We start from the raw sequence: 21,398 nt of genomic DNA, 5'->3' as shown, positions 1-21,398 counted from the left end.
TCTTCTGATCCCCACCCCGTCCCAATCCTCACTCTGGTCTCCCACCCCCCTGAGTGAGGAGCGAGCATCTGGTTGGCCCTAGTTTTATCTGCTATTATCTGTCAGATGCTGCACACCTGTGAGCTCGGCCACCTCTCCAAATGACGGGCGTCCGTGGAGGCCGGTCCAATCCCTGCGACTGCCTGCTGTCAGCGACAGCAGCAGAGAGAAGCTCTCTGGCTGCCTGTGTCTCCGTTTGACAGCCACCCTGGAGAAAAGAGTAGGAGAAACACAGGAAAGGAGGGGAAAAGGAGGGGAAAATACCATTAAGATGAGCTGTATTCCCACACACCAAAGCCTGCCCACTAGCCATGTGCTGCAGCTCACCTGGCTGCCCGATAAGTGGAGATTAGAGGAGAAGAGACGGTGGAAAAGGTATTAGGGGTTTTAAAAAATCTCTGAATCCCGGGGACAGCCTTGACACTTTCAGGATTTCTTGTGGCACGTCTGACATTTGATGCAGATGCAGAAAGGGCACTAAGATGGACACAGCCTCGGCCTGCTATTACACATGCATCTGTTGCTTCTGCTCCCTGTAGTGTTTGTGTTTGACTGTATAAATTACAGTTTTGTGAGTTTTCTATCTGGTTAGCAGAGAATAACAGTCTGGTGACACTGGTTAGATCAATACGGGTCTGCAGCAGGAGGTAAAGCGGCTCTAATGAGCAGAATTGACTGTTTCTGAAATATGATCAGTATTTCTCTGGTGGTCATTATGTTCCGTATGAAGAAGATCAATGTCTCTGGGGTGGATCACTGGACGTACACAGCAGGGTGGTGGGGCCAGCACTGATCCATCCATCCATTGTCTGAACCCGCTTTGTCCACGTAGGGTCGTGGGGTGGGGTGGGGTGAGAGGCTGGTGCCTATCTCCAGCGGTCAATGGGCAATCAGGTGGTGTACACCCTGGACAGAGAGCCAGTCGACACAGAGACACACAGGACAAACAATCACCCACACACTCACACCTAAGGACAATTTAGGCAGGCCAATTAACCTAACAGTCATGTCTTTGGACTGTGGGAGGAAGCCGGAGTACCCGGAGAGAACCCACGCATGCACAGGGAGAACATGCAAACTCCATACTGAAAGATTCCAGGCTGGGAAGCGAACCCAGGATTTTCTTGCTGCAAGGCAACAGCTCTAACCACTGCACCACTGCGCAGCCGCCCCAGCACACTGATACCCTTCTTAATACATAATGAAGGATTTAGTCACTGTAAAGCTTGCCACTCTGTGTGAGTTTGTGTGTGTGTGTGTGTGTGTGTGCGTGCGTGCGTGCATGCATGTGTGTGCGTGTGCACGCTCCATACATGTCTCCATTTCAGTCAGAGGTCTGACTTCGGGCCGTGCAGCATTAGTAACTGGTGCGTGTGTGTGAGGCAGCGTTGTTCATTTCATGGGCTATCACCTTTTAAATTGGTGAATGCCTTCTTCATGGTTGATTACGAATTCTTGAAGAGCTAATTAGGAGACATAATAAGCAAAAGCCTGGTGAGATGTCTCCAACCAAAATAGGAAAATGAACAGTAAACAGTTGGGATTGATTGTGATGGTGTGTTGACCACAAAAGGCAGTTCTGCTCCACGGAGTCCACCATCACACGGTCAAACTGGAAACCTGAAAGTTCTCTGCACAGTCCTTCATCCCAGCTGTCTAGTGATGGACTTTGTCTCTGAGTTGTTGTCTGCATGTCGCTGCACATGCTGTTTACCTGTCAAGCCAACAGTCATCATCATGCACCCACCTGTACCAGCATCCGTCTACAGATGGGCACAAGTTATGTCTTTACGTTGACTGCCCGCATGCTGTACTCTTATGCACACTTTTAAGCATTCTAATCATATTTGAAGTAAACAACACCTGACCCACCTTTTTGTTTGTTTGTCTCACCTACAGTTTTGCACACATTAACTAGGCACAGGATTGTTAGCTTCCTCTAAGCACCCATCTGTCCATTTTGTCTGTAAGAACTCTTTATGATTCCAGTCGCTATGCTGCAATGATGACGTGTGTCTAATTTCATCATCAGCATCATTACTGCTATTATCTCATGTCTCCTTTTAATGCAGGCTAATGGATGACCAATAAAGATAGATGAGCCTGGCAGTGTGGAGCTAATAGGCAGGACATGATGTCTGGCTTCTGTCCTGGTTCCAGCCTTTAGCTGATCAACCTCCCTGCACTGGTAGAGCAGCTAAAATCTGATCTAGAGTTAATACTTATTCTTGAAGGAAAAGATAATTAGCATACCAGTGGTTCAGGGGAAAATTAGATCTTTTTTTTCCATTGTTGTTGCCTGCGTAATTATTAAAAACTGAGCAGTTTGACATTATTAAATAAAGAGCAACTGTGAATTTACTTCCAACGATGAATAAAAATAAACACAACAAAGGGCACCCAGCATCTCACTGATAGTTTATGTTTATTTCATTAGCATTTTGGCTATGAAAAGACTATTTCATATTTTATTGAAATGCTGTAATCCGCTCTGTAATTAACTGAATAAATGATTGTTTGTGTGAATATTAGCTAGTTTTAAGCTGTGGGAAGTTTAGACATCTCATCTCCAATCCTCCATTCTTCTTTTTATGTTTGAAGACATTCAGCTAAGTGCTGCTTCTAAATTTGCCACAACGGGGAATGAGCGCCTGTTATTTGTTGTTTCAACACATTCTCACACCCAAAGCGTCAAAATATGACGCTTGTGACCAAGCCTCAATATATGACGATTCGGGATGCCCCAGCGCGTCAGGAGACGACGATCAGGGACACGCAGGGGCACGGGGCTCCGCTGGCATCATTGTTTGACGCCCGCCGTCACACGAACATTATTTGACTATTTAACCTTCCCCTCACCCCAGTCCTAACCTTAAGGTCAGTAACTGTGACCTTAAGGTAAGGACTGGGGTGAGGGGAAGGTTAAGAAGTTCACAAGTCGTTATAATTTCCGTCTCACCACCGGCATCTGATATCGACGCTCTGGGATAGTGCATCATCAGTGTGTCCCTGATCGTCGTCTCCTGATGCGCTGGGGCATCCCGAATCGTCATATACTGAGGCTTGGTCACACGCGTCTAATTTTGACGCTTTGGGTGTGAGAATGTGTTGGTTGTTTATATATTTGTTAATTTTAGTTTTTTTGTCTTGTGTATGTGTGTTGGCTTAGAAAGAGATCCTTTGATGGTTTTCTCAGCATCTGGGGCCTCATTTATCAAGCGTGCTTACGCACAAAACAGGTTGGAAAACTGTGTAAGCAACTTTCCACACAAACTTTGGGATTTATGAAAGAAAACATAGCGGAAAATTGTGCACATCTTTAAGTTGACTAAGGACCTGGCTTACGCACATTTTGGGTATGGAGAGCACCTGCAGTGCTGCTGCTGAGAAGGATAAAATTATGAAATCCTGCAGCATTATCACTTGTACTGCGTCTAGGGATCCAATCATGATTGGACCATTTTTTTATATCCGCCACAGATCTCTCTGAATAACTCAAAACATTGACGGCTTCAGCAACGCTGTGCCACTCCGTGTATTTTCTCTTATTTGTTTTGCAAAAGCACTTCCTTTCATTTCTCCGCCTCACCCACAGGTACCTCAAATTCTGCTGCTGTGAAATTGCACTTCCTTGATCTTCCTTGATCTGCCTTGATCTACGGTCGCCATGTCATTGGCGGAGCGCTGCAACAGCGGGCCTATGTATATGCATGAGATCCACAAGGCACTTTGCATTGACTATTTATGGCAGTAAGTGGGCGTGGTGAGGGCAGGATGTGACTAAATTGCAGCTGAGAACATTTCTAGATAGTTTCTGATTTATGAAGCGGAGATTGCGTGCAGCTGTGCGTACTCCATGTTTGATAGATCACAAACCTACTTGGCGTAAGTAAAAATTTTTTTTTGCTGAGCTTAAGTACGGTTTTATAAAGGATTGTACGCAATGTTTGATAAATGAGACCCCTGGTCTTTAGAGGTTAAAAGTGTGGAAGAATTAAAAAACTATTTCAATGATTATTTCTGATAATAATCAATCACTCTGAGTGTTTCATGCAGGCTGAACATGAAAATGGTCTCCTACACCTATCTCTTGCATTAGCTTCTGATGTTTGTTATCTCAGAGGAGTTATCTTTGATTTTATTCTCCTAAACTCGCTTGTGTCTTTGGATCAGTCATACAGCAGACTGAACAAACATCATGAGGAAGTTGGCATTTGAAACAGGAATAATCATAACTAACTAAATGCCTGAAACCAAGAAACAAAGTATCAGAGAAGAAAAAGGGGCTCCATATAGTTCTGCATCAGTTACTTTTCAATTACAGCAGCCCGAGCAGAACGAAATTGTTAGTGTCATTTATCGACTGTGGTGCCCTCTATTAGAGTAACAACTGAGAGAAATCCATCCTGTTGTATAAACCACCTGGCTGTCGTACAATAACAAAGAGTTAATTTCTGTCAGCTGTCCTTAAGTGTTTCGGTCTGTGATACAAGAAACCGATGAGAAGTATTCTCCAGGAAACACATGAAAACACACGAGGACCAATCACATCTAACTGGGCAGGTAATCTTCCTGATGGCTTTTCTCACCGCAGTTTCTGGAACCATTCTGTTAGAAGACAAAGTGAGATGTAATGTGTGTTTAAAGTGATAAGGGTAATGACTCTTGAGATTGAAATGTCATCCCTAAACACTTGAAGAGATGCTTTGAAAGGAAATATTAGGCTCATAAATTTTAAATGGTTCCTTTTTTTAATGTCCCATTTGTTTTTGAGACAGTCATGTCTCAGACTTGTGCCCAGACTTCCCTCTCCCCAGCCACTTGGACCAGCTCCTCCGGGGGAATCCCTAGGCATTCCCTGGCCAACCGAGAGACAAAGTCCCTCCACTGTGTCCTGGGTCTTTCTTTAGGCCTCCTCCCGGTTGGACTTTCTCGGAAAACTTCACCAGGAAGGCGTCCTAATCAGATGCCTGAGCCACCTCAACTGTTTCCTCTGGATAAAATATTTTGCATTGTTGTAAAAGGTGTGTGCCAAATAAAACCTCTAGAAGATATCAACCCTAAGGCAGAAGCAAGAGTTCACACATTGTGCCTCAAACATCAAACTTTGCAGCAGATAAGTACTGAAATGAAAATATCTGTCTATAATTTTCTGTTCTTCTGTTTTCGTTTTTATTTATCAATCTTACTTTTTAGGTTCTTATTTTTTTTTAATTATTTTCATTTTCATTATTATTGTGTTTCTTGAGCATCTTGAGATTTTATATTGAAAGGCAATATAGTGGGATGCTAAAGTTTGAGCAGCCTTTTCAATCTTCATAATTATTCTGTAAAAAGTGCTGGTGGTTATGATAAAACATTTCAGTTAAACATATCATATAGGAGACACACACACAAGGATTTTTGAGAAGTTAAAGTTTATAGGATTTACACAAAGTGTGCAATAATTGTTTAAACAAAATTAGGCAGGTGAATAGATTTGGACACCACAAAAATAAATGAACTAGATATTTAGAAGATCCTCTTTTAGCAGGAATAACAGCCTCTAAATGCATCCTTTAGCTACTAATGAGAGTCCGGATTCTGGTTGAAGGTATTTTGGACCATTCTTCTTTACAAAACATCTCTAGTTCGTTCAGGTTTGATGGCTTCTCTCTTTAACTCACACCACAGATTTTCAATAATTATAAGGTCTGGGGCCTGAGATGTTCTAGAATGTTCTACTTGTTCCTCTGCATTAGTGATGTGACGTTCACAAACGAATCAAATCTTTTGAACGGGTTTTCAAAGTAAACGATGACAGCCAAGTCCCTGTAGAGAGCCGTTCATCTTGTCTTGCGGTAACAAACCTCCCCGGAAGTCGGTAAAGTGCACCCGCTCAAACCCCACCTACCGCTGTGACGGACGTAGGAGGAACCCTAACCAACCCTGTGCGCCCTCGTGGACACTGCAGAAACACGTTGCTCTTAATACCCCCCCAACCTCGCAAGATTCCCAGTCCCTGCACTGGCCACACAGCCCACAGCATGATGGAACAACCACCATGTTTTACTGCAGGTAGTAGGAGTTTTTCTTGGAATGCTGTGTTCTTTTTCCTCCATGTATAACGCCCCTTGTTAATCTCAAATAACTCAGTTTTAGTTTCATCAGTCTACAGCACCTTATTCCAGAATTAAGCTGGCTTGTCCAAATGTACTTTAGCAAACCTCAAGCTGCTCTGTTTGTGCTGTGGACGGAGAAAAGACTTCCTCTGCATCACTCTCACATACAGCATCTCCTTGTGTAAAGTGCACCAAATAGTTGAACAACCCACAGTGACTCCATCTGCAGCAAGATGATGCTGTAGATCTTTGGTCTGTGGGTTGACTCTGACTGTTCTCACCATTCTTCGTTTCTGTTTATCTGAGATTTTTCTTGGTCTGTCAGTTTGAGCCTTAAATTGAACAGTGCCCGTGGTCTTCCATTTCCTCAATATGTTCCTAACTGTGGAAACAGACAGCTGAAATCTCTGAGACAGATTTCTGTATCCTTCCCCTAAACCATGATGGCAAACATTCTGTGTTTTCAGGTCATGTGAGAGTGGTTTTGAGACCCCAATGTTGCTACTCTTCAGAGAATATTCAAAGAGGAAGGAAAATTACAATTGTTCATCTATATACTCTTTCTCTTAACCGGATTCACTTGTGTACGGAGGTCAAGGGTCAGTGAGCTTACCAAACCAATTGTGAGTTTCAATAATGAGTTTAAAGGGTTGACCGTTCTGGAATGTCCCCAGACCTGAATAATTTTGAAAATATGTGGTGTCAGTTTAAGATAGCTGTCCATGCTCAGAAACCATCAGACCTGAATGAACTAGAAATGTTTTTTTAAGAAGAATAGTCCAAACTACCTTCAACCAGAATCCAGACTGTCATTGGAAGCTATAGGAAGCATTTGGAGGCTGTTATTTCTGCTAAAAGAGGATCTAATAAATATTGAGTCAGTTTCTTTGTTGTCTAATTTTGTTTAAACAATTATTGTACATTTTCTGTAAATCCTGTAAGCTTTGTTTAACTTCTCAAATATCACTGCGTGTGTCTCTGTGATAAATTTAACAGATTTATTTTCTTCGTAACGACCCAACGATTTATACAAGAAAACCATGTTGATTAAAAAGGTTGCCCAAACCTTTGCATCCCACTGCAAATGAAAAATGTTTTTGTTTCTACTTGATTTTTCTTCAGTTAGTTAAGGGGAGCCTAAGCCATGCCCATCTCCTTCTGGTCCATGGGTCCCCTACTGTCAAAAAACATGAATGGGAGCTTATAGACCGATAAGTTATTTTGGGATCCCATTTGATATGCGCCATGGATTTCACATATGATGTCCTTGAATTTTAAAGACACATTTTGATGTAAAAAAAAAGTGCTTATTTTTGTCAGGCAGCAAAAGTAACACGTGGAGGACTCCAAAAGCTCATCTCACCAAATTTACATCACTAAACCGATGAAGAAGAAAAAAATTACTGAGTTTAGTTAGCTTTGCATCCTTCTTCCTGCATGAAATAAGGAGCATTAAACATGGGAAAAAAATGTATCTGGCCATGTAGAAGGTGGCAGCTGTGTTGGGGAGAAAAGATTCTGCAGTGATATCTAAGTCATATGTGCAATGTCTGATTTGTTGTCTTTTTAAGTACATTTTTTTTACAAGCAAATAGATCTCAAATTATGTGACAGACATTGTTGAAACACACATAATTATTTTTCATTTAAATCGAAGTAGGGGATTTGTGTGATTCAGGGTGTAAAGCAAAGCAAACCAGAAAATTACCTTTAATATTATTATATATTTTTTTAAGCTCAGGGGCTCTTGAGCCAACCGGGGAGGAGACTGGGGTTTCCCAATGTCACTTTGTGTTTAGGTTTAAAAATGACAAAGTTGTAAAAGAGTTTAATAGCTAGCTGAAAGGAAATGGGACCAGTTAAAATAAATAGAAAATCAACGTATCAAAATTTAGGGAATATTAATACAAGAATGTTTGTGACTTTATTTTTTTTAACTCTGTTGTTTAGAATATTCACATGACCGATAGTCACATTTCCCAGTCAAATGTTTTTTTTTTATTTACATGTGTATATTATTTTTAAATTAACAGAGAATTAAAACTTAAAGAGGGACTGCACACCATCAGAAAATGTAACTCCACCTCTAGTCAAGATTTGGAAAATGCCATGAAAGTGGGCATTGCCAGGAGGCACAGCGCGGCATGGCCAAGTGTGGGGAATTTCCATCCTAGTTCCATAGGAGGGAGGGTAGTGGGAGGAGACTGTACCAATGACATGAAATTGTTCCAGCCCCAGCCAATCACAAGTTTAAAATGCAGTAGCCGCCATTCTGCCACGGGGGGCAGCACTGAGACGTTTTTAGAGCTAGATTCTAGATTTAATTAAGTTTACACAAACATGTCAAAAATGCACAGAAACAGAGAGATTGTATTTGTAAGGACCCAATTATATGGTTTATAAGCCCAAAAAAGTTATTTTGGGGTTTAGTTACTCTTTAAAAAATAAATAATTAAACTCCCTTTTTTTCCAGGAGTGAATCACATTAAATAATATCTTAAATTAACACTTCTTTGCATAAACATGCATTTGTTATTCATAATGTAAATGTTCGGAGAGAAGTTGCCATGTTAATGTCTGCTTGTGGGTGTCATGTCTATTACTTCTGCCTTGATAATTTACGCTGGTGATGTGGACTAGGCATGAGTAGTCGAGTGCAGACACCATCACCAACCCCCTCATGGGTATATATTTTTTTAATACTTTGTGAGGGAAAAACTGTCAACCATATCCAAAGTGCAGGACCAAAGACAACTAAATAATGTATGCTTTTGTTAGATTCTTTGAAGACGATATATGCTACGCGTTACCCGTTTCAAGTGTCGAAGATTTCAGACCTCTGCACAGAACAGATTTTGATCATCAGAAGGTGTATCTGGTTCACAGAACTGAGGAGAATGGCTGCGCAGGCCAGCCGTGCCAAGCACAGATTCTTGCCCTTGCAGGTAAGTTACCCTCCGGACACTTTGCTTTCATCGTTACCGATTCTAATTTTCTCTGTCAGAGCAGTAACGCTGCTGTTAACTTCACTCAGACAGCTGTCAAAGCAAGTCTTTTCGTTCCGAACAGTCGGGACGCGATCAGCTGGAATTTAACAGCTGAAACAACAGAAACAACAACGTCCTCCGCCGTAGCTAGCAAGACATGCTAAGTTTAGAAGGCTGTCATACTTCGTCAAAGCTGGGTTTAACGCAGTGTGTTGTGCTGGCGGTTATGTGTCCTGGCTCTGAAGTGCAGTGTTCGTGGTTTCATGTAACGCTTGCGAGTCGCAACGATTGTTTACAACATGAAGCTAACGGTACTAGCATGCTATATCCGTTTTTTCATTAGCACGTTAGCTCCGGTGGGGTAACAAACCCGACGCAGAACTGTCCTGACGTTACACAAACGTCTCTGACATACAGGATTTTTAAATATCTTAGTTTGTTTGAGGTTTGAAAATGTTGTATAACTGTTACTCTGACTGTGTCTGTGCGGTTAGCTTGTCTGTGGCTTTGCTGTAGCTCGTTTTACTGTTGCGGTGTTGCAGTTTCCGTGACACTTCCGTGCATAGTTACACAGTAGCCTTCTGGTTTTGCGAAAACCAATGATGATTTGTTAAACTGTGTAGGCGAATGTGTTTGATTTGCTGCTGCTTTGGTATGGACACAAGTTTTTATACTTATACATGGTGATACAGCCCTAACCCTGCGACTCAGTCGTTTGGGCTATGAGACAAATCAGTGGCAGATTGGCTGAAACATGGATTTTAATAGCTTACACCCCTAAGGTTAGTTTGAAGAGGCTGGATGCATGATTAAAATATTAAACTGAACTTATCTGTGATCAGTTGTGTGGATTCTCTTTTATTTTTAAGATGTCTGCACTTTTTGGTACCTAAACTGCCTGTTATTGGATTCACAGATACAGTAGAAGAATTTGAAGACAGCATTACACAAAAAAAGATGAAAATTCCCAAGATGTCCATCAAGTCTTCAGGAAACTCTATTGAGAACCGTTTTGGAGAGGAGAGGATGCCACTCAGGCATAAAAAGGTAACAATGTAAATGAGTTGTTTACAATCATTTAGTGACATTTTTTTATACCAGAGGATATATTGTTTATTACTAACAACAGCACAAATATAAATTATATTATACATTCATTCACAAAGTCTGATTATATTTATTGCATCAAGGCATTCATAAGATAAATTCAAGTGAACCAAATAAGAGTAATATTTCTTTTTGACCATGTATATACTTTAGAAAGAACCCTAATTAGCTTGATCAACATTATGTAATATTTCTGTAGTTAAAGAAGTCATCTTAATTTTGATATGAAATTTGATGCTTTGTTACATTTTCATAAACTTGGCTGACATCCAAAATCCCTTACGCTATTTTTACCATATGCTGGATTAACACACAAATTCAGCACTCTGGACAGCTGCCCTTTCACCAGCAAATCCGCTGAGCGGCTCATCAAAGAACTCGGTGACTCTTTTCGTCCGTGTCTCTGCTGTGATCTGCACAGTCTAAACAAGCTGACTGGAGTCTGTCTGTAATGTCAGCTTTAATCTGATGTGACATCGTTTCATTTAGCTTAGAAGAGTTAAAATAAGTTACATTTTTGGTAAGGTGTTAGGATGAAACTCTCATTCAGCAGCAGATTTTGTTAAATTCTATGAAAGGTTTCCAGAGACTGAAAGTTCTGGATTTTGGGTTGAGATAAAAATCTGAATAAAAAAAATTAGATTGTTTGATATTATTACTACTTATTTGTCTCTCTTTAGTTAGTTCTTTTGTTTCAGGACATTGTAGTTTCTTGATCATTTTGTTGCAGCTCAGTTATCAGGTCAATGGCCTATTTCTACCCTAAAATGACAGTTATTTTCTCCAGGCCCTGTCACACGATCATGGACGCCCCCTCTCCAACTCTTCCAAGAGCCTTGCAGCTGTTGTGGCACGACTAGAGAGGAATGCAGCCAACTCCTGTATGGAGGGTGAAGAGGACCTGGATGAGGATCGGCTGGCTGAAGAAGGAGGGGATGCAGATGACGAAGATGACGATGTGGAGGCAGCACATCGGCGACATCATCACCAGCAACAACAGCAACATTTGGAGATGGACACAGATTGCGTGTCGGAGGTAGCCGCCGCTGTTGTTCCTCGAGTTCTGTACGAGGAGCTGGTTCACAGCTACAGGCAACAGGAGGAGGAGATGAGGCGACTGCAGCAGGAGCTGGAGAGAACCCGTAGGCAGCTAGTGCAGCAGGCCAAGAAGCTGAAAGAGTATGGCAGCTTGCTGACAGAAGTCAAAGAACTGAGGGACTTTAACAGGAGACTGCAAGATGTACTTCTCATGAGATTGGGCAGTGGTAAGAAACCAGAAGCATGCACGCCTCCGCACAAGCCACTCATTTCCTGTCTACAAATCCTTAACTGACTGATAACATTTGACCTTAGTAATCAGCTAAAATTTAAACAGTTTTCTTACTTGTACAGTTAGAAAGCAAAAAGTCAGAGGGGAGAGTGATGTTTACTAAAAGTTACTACATTCATGAGTCAGCATAGGCAAGCTGATTTCACTGAATATAGATGATGGATCCAGTTTTTGTTTTATTGAGATTGATCAATATGGGTTTTTCTATTGCAGATACCAATGCTGATATGTAGAGGTCATGGTCAGCCGTCAGCTGAAATGTGCTGCCAGTTTTTTGGGCCAATATTCAGGCTATACCTAGATGATTTTCACATTATCTGCAGGCTAAATAATCACTAATAACCAGTTAATGCGTAACCTTTCTGAACCTGGACCTGGGGGCAGCAAGTAGCTCAGGAGGTAGAGCGGGTTGTCCAGTTATCAGAAGGTTGCAGGTTTGATCCCGGCTCCGACCAGAGAATGCTGCTGTTGTGCCCTTGGGCAAGACACTTAACTGAACTCACCTCACCTTGCCTGCTGCTGGTGGTTGGTAGCGATGGGTACCGAATTCGGTACTTTTTAAGGTACAGACCAAATTCCGTAGTACTGACCGAGCACCGATTGACGTCATTTCAAACGGTGCCTCGTTTCGGTACCCGTCCATCATAACAAGAACTTGCCAAGACAGCTGCGCATGCGCAAGAGCGTTATGTCTTCGGTCGCTGCGAGCGAGTTGTAAACAGAGCAGCATGGTAGAAAGAATGCACGCTAAAGCTTGGGTCCACTTCACTAAATGTGATGGGTAACTGGGTGATGATGAAACCAGCGACAACGATCTAAGTGAGACATCCTCATCTTAATCTGCTCCGGTAGGTAAATATAATTAGCTTGATGTGTTAGCTTCCGTTTCGCTAATGGTGTGTTCGCTTTCTCCTCGGAACTCCGAATTCTCGACTAGAAGAACATGAACACGCTCTTAAGTTTGGCATTACTTTACTAAATGTGACGGGTGATTGGGTGAAGATGAAACCAGTAACAACGATCTAAGTGTGAGGCATCATCGTTTTAATCTGCTCCAGCAGCTAAATAAACTGTTTAAGATAACGTTAGCTTGATATGTTAGCTTCCATTGCTACCATTGTTATCAGCTAATGGTGCGTTTGCTTTCTCCTCGGAAATTCTAACTTCCCAGTAGGAAATATCAAATGAAAAAAGATGGCAAAAGGAATGACGATACACAGTAAATTTAGTTCACAGCAAAGATGTTTGCTTCAATTTAATTATCAGCTTATAAAACTACAAGGACGATGTTAAAATACAAACAGTTGTATGTTATTTATCGTGATATTTATCAAATATTGTTATATATTGAGAAAAATCTATATTTAATTATAAAAGAGAATTAAAATAATAAACACTCAAAAGTATCTCAAATTGGTACCGTTAAGTACCGGTATCGATTCGTAGGTACCGGGAATTAGTACCGGATCGATTCAAATGTCAAAGGTACCCATCCCTAGGTGCCAGTGTTCAGCAGGCCTCCCCTCTTTCAGTGCGCCTCAGGGCAACTGTAGCTACATTGTAGCTCATCCCCACCAGTGTGTGAATGTGTGAATGACTGATTATGTTGAAAAACACCTTGGGGGATTGTAGAACCCTAAGAAGGCACTGGACAAACAGGCCATTTACCTGAATCAGCTTTTGATAACTGAATCTAATCAACTGTTGAACCTGAGTTTTGTTCACTGCTCAGTATTAAAATCAAACATTTAAGCAAAATTAATCAATAAACTGACCAGGTATTAAATATAAAATAGGTACATAAAAAGAAACATCAGTTGACAACAATGTTTAGAATTATTTATTAAGCAGCTGTTTTCAAGAATGTAAAAATACATTTAAATAAAATGCTGTAACAGCACCAGGTTGTCTGCAGATGTGCCTGATTTTAAATAAGCTCTGCTGATGTGTAAATAATGGTAAACATCAGCCCGGTGTGTGGGTCTGTCCCTTACTTGTACACTTAGAAAACTTAAAATCAGAGGGGAAGAAGTAATGTTCACTAAAGGTTACATTCATGGGTCTGCACTGGCAGGTCAGTTTAACTGAATACAGATGATGGATCCAGTTGCAGTTGTATTCAACCTATGTAGTGTTTTACAAAAGTCGTTAATATGCCAAGCTCTTGTTGTAATTGTTGTAATTCATTAGTTAGGCTCAAAATGAGCCTTTATGGCAAAAACCAACAGCAGTAATCTCTACCTAGCATTAGAGAGTAGAGCAGAGGAGTTTTGCTGATGAAATGATTGTCATACAAACGTAAAATGGTAAATGGCCTGTATTTGATATAGCGCCTTCCAGAGTCCTGGAACCCCCCAAGGCGCTTTACAACACAATCAGTCATTCACCCTTTCACACACACATTCACACGCTGGTGGGGATGAGCTACGATGTAGCCACAGCTGCCCTGGGGTGCACTGACGGAGGCGAGGCTGCCGAGCACTGGCGCCACCGGTCCCTCCGACCACCACCAGCAGGCAACGTGAGTTAAGTGTCTTGCCCAGGGACACAACGACAGCGACAGACTGAGCGGGGCTCGAACCTGCAACCTTCCGATTACGGGGCGAGCACTTAACTCCTGTGCCGCTGTCGCCCCACAACAGTCTTTGTGCCTTTTGAAACTTTCCTCTTTATTCAGCTGAGTGAGCAACATAAGCTGTCTTTACAGTAGAATCTATTATGTAATAGGGTTGTCACGGTGTGAAAATTTAACCTCACGGTTATTGTGACCAAAATTATCCGGTTTTCGGTATTATCGCGGTATTTTTTTAAACGTGTTACATTTTCAGACAACTAAATAAACCCTGTATATCAGGAAAATATTGTCCTCAGTTTGTGTCTAAATTTTGCCTAAAATTTGTTATTTTGTAATTAAGTTGTTTATTTGTTTACATTTTTCCCCTTTAGTCTTTAAAATACCAATATTTGCCCATAACTTCTTATTTTTTGTCCATTTGATGTCATCTTTTTAAAAATATTAGATCAGATGATACTCGGTACTCAAGCAGCCTTCTAATCAGATACTTTTTTGCCCTTACTTGAGTAATAAACCCTATATCAGGAAAATATTGTCCTCGGTTTATGTCCTTCTGGTGAGCTTTGCAGATTTGGGAAAATGTCATCAGGCAATGATCATTGTTAAATTTATAATTATTCTCGGAGAGAGACCAACTCTTATCTGCCCCTGGGAGCCCCATAACGCATAGCGTCATTTCAATATGGGGGTGTCCGCGACACGGTTTATATGCAGGTAGCAGCGCTGCGGCTGCTTTATATAGCGACTCGTTGCATTCTCCCTCAACCCAAATCCTCGGATCACACATTTTAGCTAAAATGCTAACGTTAACTTGCCTTGCGTTGACTGTAGAGTTGTGGGTGATGGTCACGCAGATGTGTCATGAGATTTGAAGCGTTGCTGCCTTTCACAGACACTTTTTCTGTACGTGCTGCAAACAGGATAGCTGTCTTCTATCAACTGTCCCTCGGCATTCTTCCAATATCCAAAAGATGCCCATACTTCCTACTTTGTCTTCTTTGAGGGATAATAAATGTCCTGAGCACTGCCGTCTCCTCCTTTGGCCATTATTTCAGCTTTAGCTTCAAGAAAGTTTTGGTTGTAAACAACAAAGTGCGCATGTGCCGCCGGCAACTTCAGCAGATGATACGGTGGCTGGTAAGGGTCACCGCGCCTACACCGCATCCACGGTAATCCACCGAGATAATTTTTTTTTTAAAATAAGACGGTTATTATTATTGTCAACCTTTTTACCGGGGTTTACCGCTACACCGGTTACCGTGACAACCCTATTATGTAACATAGATAAAAGATAAAATTTTGATTGGTTCATTTCTAATCTGGCAAATCTAATGTTGAGTTAAATGTATGGGTTGTGTGTATATTATGTTGACACTGCTGTGTGTCCAAGTCCTTAAGCTCCAGATGCTGTGGTAAAGATCAGACCCCCCATGGATCCAAACAGAGGTACCTGTTGGGCAGACCATCTAATGGACAGGCTAAAGATTAGAGCACCATGGGATTCTGTCAGTCAGGAAGTAGAGCACGCTGACCGATATTAAAACTCATCAGCTGCATTGGAGCTTAGCATGGCCAGCTACCAAGCCAGCTTAGTTACTGGGCTAAAATAACCTGCTGTCTCAAGCCACAGGGAAGCCCAGGCCTGAGGCAGGAATAATGTAAACAGGAAGTTTTACAGCAGGAAATAAAGGTGGCAATGGCTTCTAATCAATGGCGTGCTTTTCCAGTAACTGCTGTATTTTACTTTTGTAAAGCTGGTAGATGATTAATTCAGCGCTTAGACGTGTATTTACACAATGTTAAGTATTTTTGTTTTTGCGTTCTAGAGCCTATGCATGACAATGGCACTCAGACAATCAAGGCTGAAGTGGTTGAACCTATTGTTGAGACCCAGGAAATGTGCAGAGAAGAAGCCAACACAAGCTCCAGCTACTCGCCCTCACCTAGAACAGTGTACACCTGCAACGATGGGAAGGTAAGACTGACTCCACTGAAAGCACTGTCCTCCACATAGTGCTGTTATTTTTACCTTTTGATCTGAGATTCAGTTAGCTGTACCAAACTTTATTTGTCTTCTGCGTGGTGCTCCTTGTTGGCCGTTGTAATGTTTATTGTGTCAATGTTCCATCTGCAGTAAACCAGAACTTTGGTTTAAATAAAAACAATCTATTTTATGTCTGACTTGACCTCTGATGTGGACGCTATAACAGAAAAACTGTAAGTGTAACCTTAGTATCCTCTAATGCCAACGTACTGTATCTCTGGCTATTTGTTTGTGTGCGAGCATAAAAAGAAGCATGATTCCTGTAGGAAACCGTGCTCTCCTTGCTAACAACCACGAAAGCAGGAGCATGCTGTTGAACTCGATCTGTTCTTTCCCCTTTGCTTCCCTGTCCTAGCAGGTAAACAAGGTTGAGAAGATTATTATTGTTCCTGCCAGCCTAGCCAGCGTCATCAGTGTTTATTAGCCTGTTAGGGTTCTTTCCTTCCCTCACTGCTGTAACTCAACCAGCATCCTGTCTCTGATGACAGGAGGAGAATTGGTACTACAAGCTCTGGGGCCTTCAGCCACTCCAAGCGTGAAGAACACTTGCAAATTAGAACACTCCTACATCAGGGAACCCATATTAATTATTTGCACAAGAGGAATTTAAAGTGACTGACAGGTTAGCCCTAGTGAGAGTGCACCAAAGTGTTGGGAGGATGAAAACAGTGTGGTCTAACTTAAGGGCAGTAGAAAGCTTGTCTGCTGGCCCGCGGCGTAAAGCACATTAGCTGCACGGGGAAAGCTCCTGGATGCTAGACTAAAGACTTTACAGTGATAAGAGAATAGAGGCAGAAAAGAGTTACATGTGCACTAGATCACCTAGAAGACCAGGGCAGCCTGTTGGCTCTGATGATCAGCTTTGAGTCATTTGTGGTGATTTATGCTAGGTGCGCTAATAATGTATAGAAGGGCTAAGATCAAAACGGAGCTGATCCATGCTGCAAACGTTGACCCACGTTTATTATCTCAGCACGTGAAAGATCTTGTGCATGGCTGAGATGATCTGTCCTGACTGTCAACTAACTGAAAGATCTTTAGCGTCCACTGTGCTTATTTAAAAATTGGTACTACCTTAAACTCCTGTGGAGATTTAGGACAGCACAAATAAGCACAGCCCATTCTGTTCTGTTGGCTGTAAAAAACATAAACACATGGCTCATGTGTCTCTTTGACAGATTTCCAGAGGAGACAGCACTGAGACCATATCACTGAATTTTAGATCTTTGTTAGATGAAGTATTTGATATTGTGTGTGAGCACATCAGTATCAGAGTTGATTTACTTGAGACCGTGCCGTCTAAGATCCCACAGAGCTGATAGCTCTGAGGGGGATTAGCTACGCTCTAAGAGTTACAAATGGCTGTTGGACCATCAGGAGGACAACACACTTATATTAAAGCTTCACTTGGCCATCCTGTTTAAACCTGCAGTTAGGAGTCAGCGGTGGCTGATACTGGTGTCATCTACCTGAGCTTGTTTTACTGTCCTGTTACTTCATATGTTTTTTTAAAGAGCTTATTTTAACTTTATTGCTTAGATTTGAGATGTGACTCATAAAGGCTTTTATTATTTCTGTCACATGCAAAGCCAAGTGTTTTGATGATAACGTTCCAGACAGAAATGTTCTTAACATTACACAAATAACATGGCATGCCCAAAGACTTTGTAGAAAGTTTGTGGAAATAAATGTATTAGTATGTTAGTTTCTTTAGGTCTAAGGCCATGTACACACATAACCAGGTTTTCTAAAGCCAAATATCCTCCCCCACCCATCTAGAAAAAACCTTGGGCCAACCCCACAGATTCATAGGCATGCCAAGACTGTAGGTGGCAGTAGTTCTCCACATCGCTGGCATCTTTGCTGAAAAACATTTTTGGGAATAACTAGTTGGTGGGCAATAACCATCCTTAACATCATTTGAGTGTGGTCTTCTAAATAGAGCAGTAATCACGCTTGTAAAAACAAGTAAGCAAGTGTAAACAGGTCGCACAGGTCAGAGCATGTTTTTCGCGGCTAGTGATGTTGCGAAATCTATAACCCCAGTTAATTACATCCACGAGCAAATGCTGACAACAGAGAATTCACAAATCTTTACTTTGTTCAAATTTTTTGAATGAATCATTTTTGGTGTCCTATATCTTCAATGTTGTGTGGATCACAGGCCAAACCGTAGAAAACATGTTCACTTTTTGTGATACCCAACTACGTGTGTATAGGGTCTAAGAGGTGGTAGACACAGTGAGCCTCCACTTAAACGTCTGCCTATAGGGAACATGGAGGAAACCAAGTGTTACACTAAAGTGGCTCGGATTTTTAGTAGTCTGGAATAGCAAACAAAACAAAGGTATTGTTTTTAATGGTTGCATATCATGCTATTTTAAACCTTTGACAACACATCGGCCTGAATTTATACCCAGAAGTAAAACGTTTAATAAAACGCCCACACCCGCTGCGGCAAAACGTGCCTACATTATTGTCTTAGGCAAGGTGTTTACTGTATTGGCTATGGCAGTCCAGTGGTGAAGGCATTTGTCTGCCATCTCGGTTTTACCTTGTGCTGACGTGGGTTTGAGACCCGGTGGTGTTGGCAGTTATGTATTTAGCCAACTGAAGCAGATTTCATGTTTTTATATTTTCCATTAATTGATTATTGTTTGTGAAGTATTTTGTGTCTTTGAATTTGGTCATATCCAAGCAGCATTTACTCTGCTCACCTCACATGGACTCACACTGGTTAATAATCAAAGAAAGCAAAAACAGAACAGGTTAGTCCTTATATTTTAAAGTTTACCAATAAAGGGTTGAAAACATCATACTGTCAGGTGGTTAAAAAAAAGACAATTATCTCTCAGACGGATGCAAACCTGCACAAAGCTGCATGTCAGTCCAGCACACTTACCACCAGACTACCAAGTCTGTTACATGACACCTGTTGCCTGTGTCACATATGCTAAGCTGGCCAGAGGAGACAGATTTCAGACCAGAGACTAGCGTCTGGGGTAGGAGCATGAAGATAGATTGGTGTACAACTTATACATTAGGTCGTTTCAGGAGTTTCAAAATAAAATTCTACATTTACAGCTGAATAAGGAAAATGCATTTTTCATAAGGAAACAAATACAGTAAATGCTAAAAAGCTCAAAAACTAGATTTTCCATGATATGGTCTCTTTAATACAGTTTCAGCATAGCACCACCTAGGACAGGCTGAACCCTGAACTGACTACATATTCTCTGATTGTAACATTATTATTTTTTTATGTTTCAGTTCTTCATGTCTTAAAATTGGCCCTGATATCAGTCTTAAATGATTCCTAACTTATTTTTTTTATCTCTAAATCGTTTGCAACTGTGCTGCAACTACCACCTGTTTTAAAACCAACTGAACTAGAATGAGTATAATTATAGACATCAGAAAGATTGGATTGGAAAATTGGATTGTAACAGCAAGGCTCCGAACTTAACACTGTTGGTGGCTTGCCTTTTCCTATAATATACACATTACACAAATAACATGGCATGCCCAACGACTTTGTAGAAAGTTTGTGGAAATAAATGTATACGCATGTTAGCTTCATTAGGTCTAAGGCCATGTACACACAGAACCAGGTATATATATATTTATATATATATATGCATGTGTGTGTATGTATATATATATATATATATATATATATATGTGTGTGTGTGTGTGTGTGTGTGTGAATATATATATATATATATATATATATATATATATATATATATATATGTGTGTGTGTGTGTGTGTGAATATGTATATGCATGTGTATATGTATATATATATATGTGTGTGTGTGTGTGTGTGTGTATATGTATATGTAAATTTTTTACGTTATATATAATTTTCTTGATTTTGATATAATATATAATTTTAATTATTATTTATTATTATTTATTATTATTATTATTATTATTATTATTATTATTTTAGCTGAACTTGTGCATTTTACAGTCCAAAATCCACAAATGTGGTTTCTGCAGGTTCATCTTGGTGGTGGGATCTGGGTGGAGGAAGAGAAATGGCACCAGCTGCAGAGGACCCAGGGAGACTCCAAGTTCACAAAGAACCTAGCTGTTATGATCTGGGGCACAGAAACTCTTAAAAACCGTAGTGTCACGGGAGTTGCAACTAAAAAGAAGAAAGATGCCCTGCCCAAACCTCCTTTGTCACCCAGCAAGCTGAAAATCGTCAGAGGTAGGACAAATTCTACAAGTCATGAATATAAAAAGCTAAAAGGAGCTAATTAAATGTTGTTACGCTACACAAATGGGTATATAAATACATTTTTCAAACAGTCTAAATCATAGAAATACATTCAGTCAATCTCAAAGATGAGATGAGAAGCTGTTGTAGACTGACTGTCAACCCCCACTCCCTCCACAGAGTGTCTCTACGACAGAGTGTCTCAAGAGACGGCCGACAGCGCCGAGATCACGCAGAGATTGTCCAAAGTGAACAAATACATTTGTGAAAAGATAATGGACATCAACAAGTCCATCAAGAATGAGGAGCGGCGAGAGTCCAAGCTGCTTATCAGACAGACAGTCAAGATGGAGAATTTCACCTACGATGGAATATAGTGACCAGCTGTCACGCCAGCGCCTTCTGCCCTGCGTGGTCTGCAGGACTTTTAAGGGGGACTTGGTACAGGCTGTTGGGAAATGTCACTGTTCCAGGAGCGGTCATATTTTTTTTCATACATTTGATTGATTATTCTGTGAAATGTTAAAACACATCGGTCCCACGCCACCTTCTCTGAGAGGTGAGCACCACATTTTTCAGCTGCGTGCCAGGCAGCTTTACCCACCAGTTAGAACTTGTGGAATAGTTTGATCTGAGCTGGAATGAGCGTTTTTATAAGCTTTACCATGGCGTTGGTACAGAGACGCGTGCACATGTATCAAAAGAGAAATGAGATGTGATTATTTATTGTTCTGTGTCAGAACATCCTTTTGAGTCCTTTAACTTTTAAAAAGTAAGAGGTTATTTTAGTGGCTAAAGTCTTCTGATGCTGTAAGAGTGATGATGCTGGCTGATGTTAGTTCTTAGACGTATGAGCTGTCAGTTGTCTTTTTGGGAACGATCCAGGAACTGTGGGGAAATTGAATGTTGGTACTTAATGCATAGAATGGGACATCAGGGTCTCAAACGCACAAGTCTTAATTAGTAACAGCCATATGTCATTTTGCTC

The 21,398-nt window shown here is 41.1% G+C and overlaps 2 protein-coding genes across 9 annotated transcripts in view; both read left to right on the top strand.

The window, feature by feature from the left end:
• Nucleotides 1-21,398, top strand: part of agbl4 (AGBL carboxypeptidase 4) — a 459,294-nt gene that overhangs the window by 329,155 nt on the left and 108,741 nt on the right. The gene's annotated exons all lie outside the window — the stretch shown is intronic.
• On the top strand, nt 8,715-20,969 carry bend5 (BEN domain containing 5). Of its 3 annotated transcripts, none has more exons than XM_015971353.3 (6): nt 8,715-9,085; nt 10,044-10,174; nt 11,022-11,499; nt 15,966-16,114; nt 20,188-20,401; nt 20,591-20,969. In XM_015971353.3, exons 1-6 carry the CDS (start codon nt 8,902-8,904, stop codon nt 20,785-20,787), a joined length of 1,353 nt encoding a protein of 450 aa, XP_015826839.1. In that variant the 5' UTR covers nt 8,715-8,901; the 3' UTR covers nt 20,788-20,969. The 3 variants fall into 3 exon arrangements, with proteins under 3 accessions (XP_015826839.1, XP_070410243.1, XP_015826840.1); XM_070554142.1 differs by lacking the exon at nt 8,715-9,085 and adding an exon at nt 9,157-9,438; XM_015971354.3 differs by lacking the exon at nt 8,715-9,085 and adding an exon at nt 9,774-9,909.

The sequence above is a fragment of the Nothobranchius furzeri genome, chromosome 8, assembly GCF_043380555.1.
Source record: "Nothobranchius furzeri strain GRZ-AD chromosome 8, NfurGRZ-RIMD1, whole genome shotgun sequence".
NCBI classification, from domain to species: Eukaryota; Metazoa; Chordata; class Actinopteri; order Cyprinodontiformes; family Nothobranchiidae; genus Nothobranchius; species Nothobranchius furzeri.
This window is presented reverse-complemented; position numbering and strand designations above follow the sequence as displayed.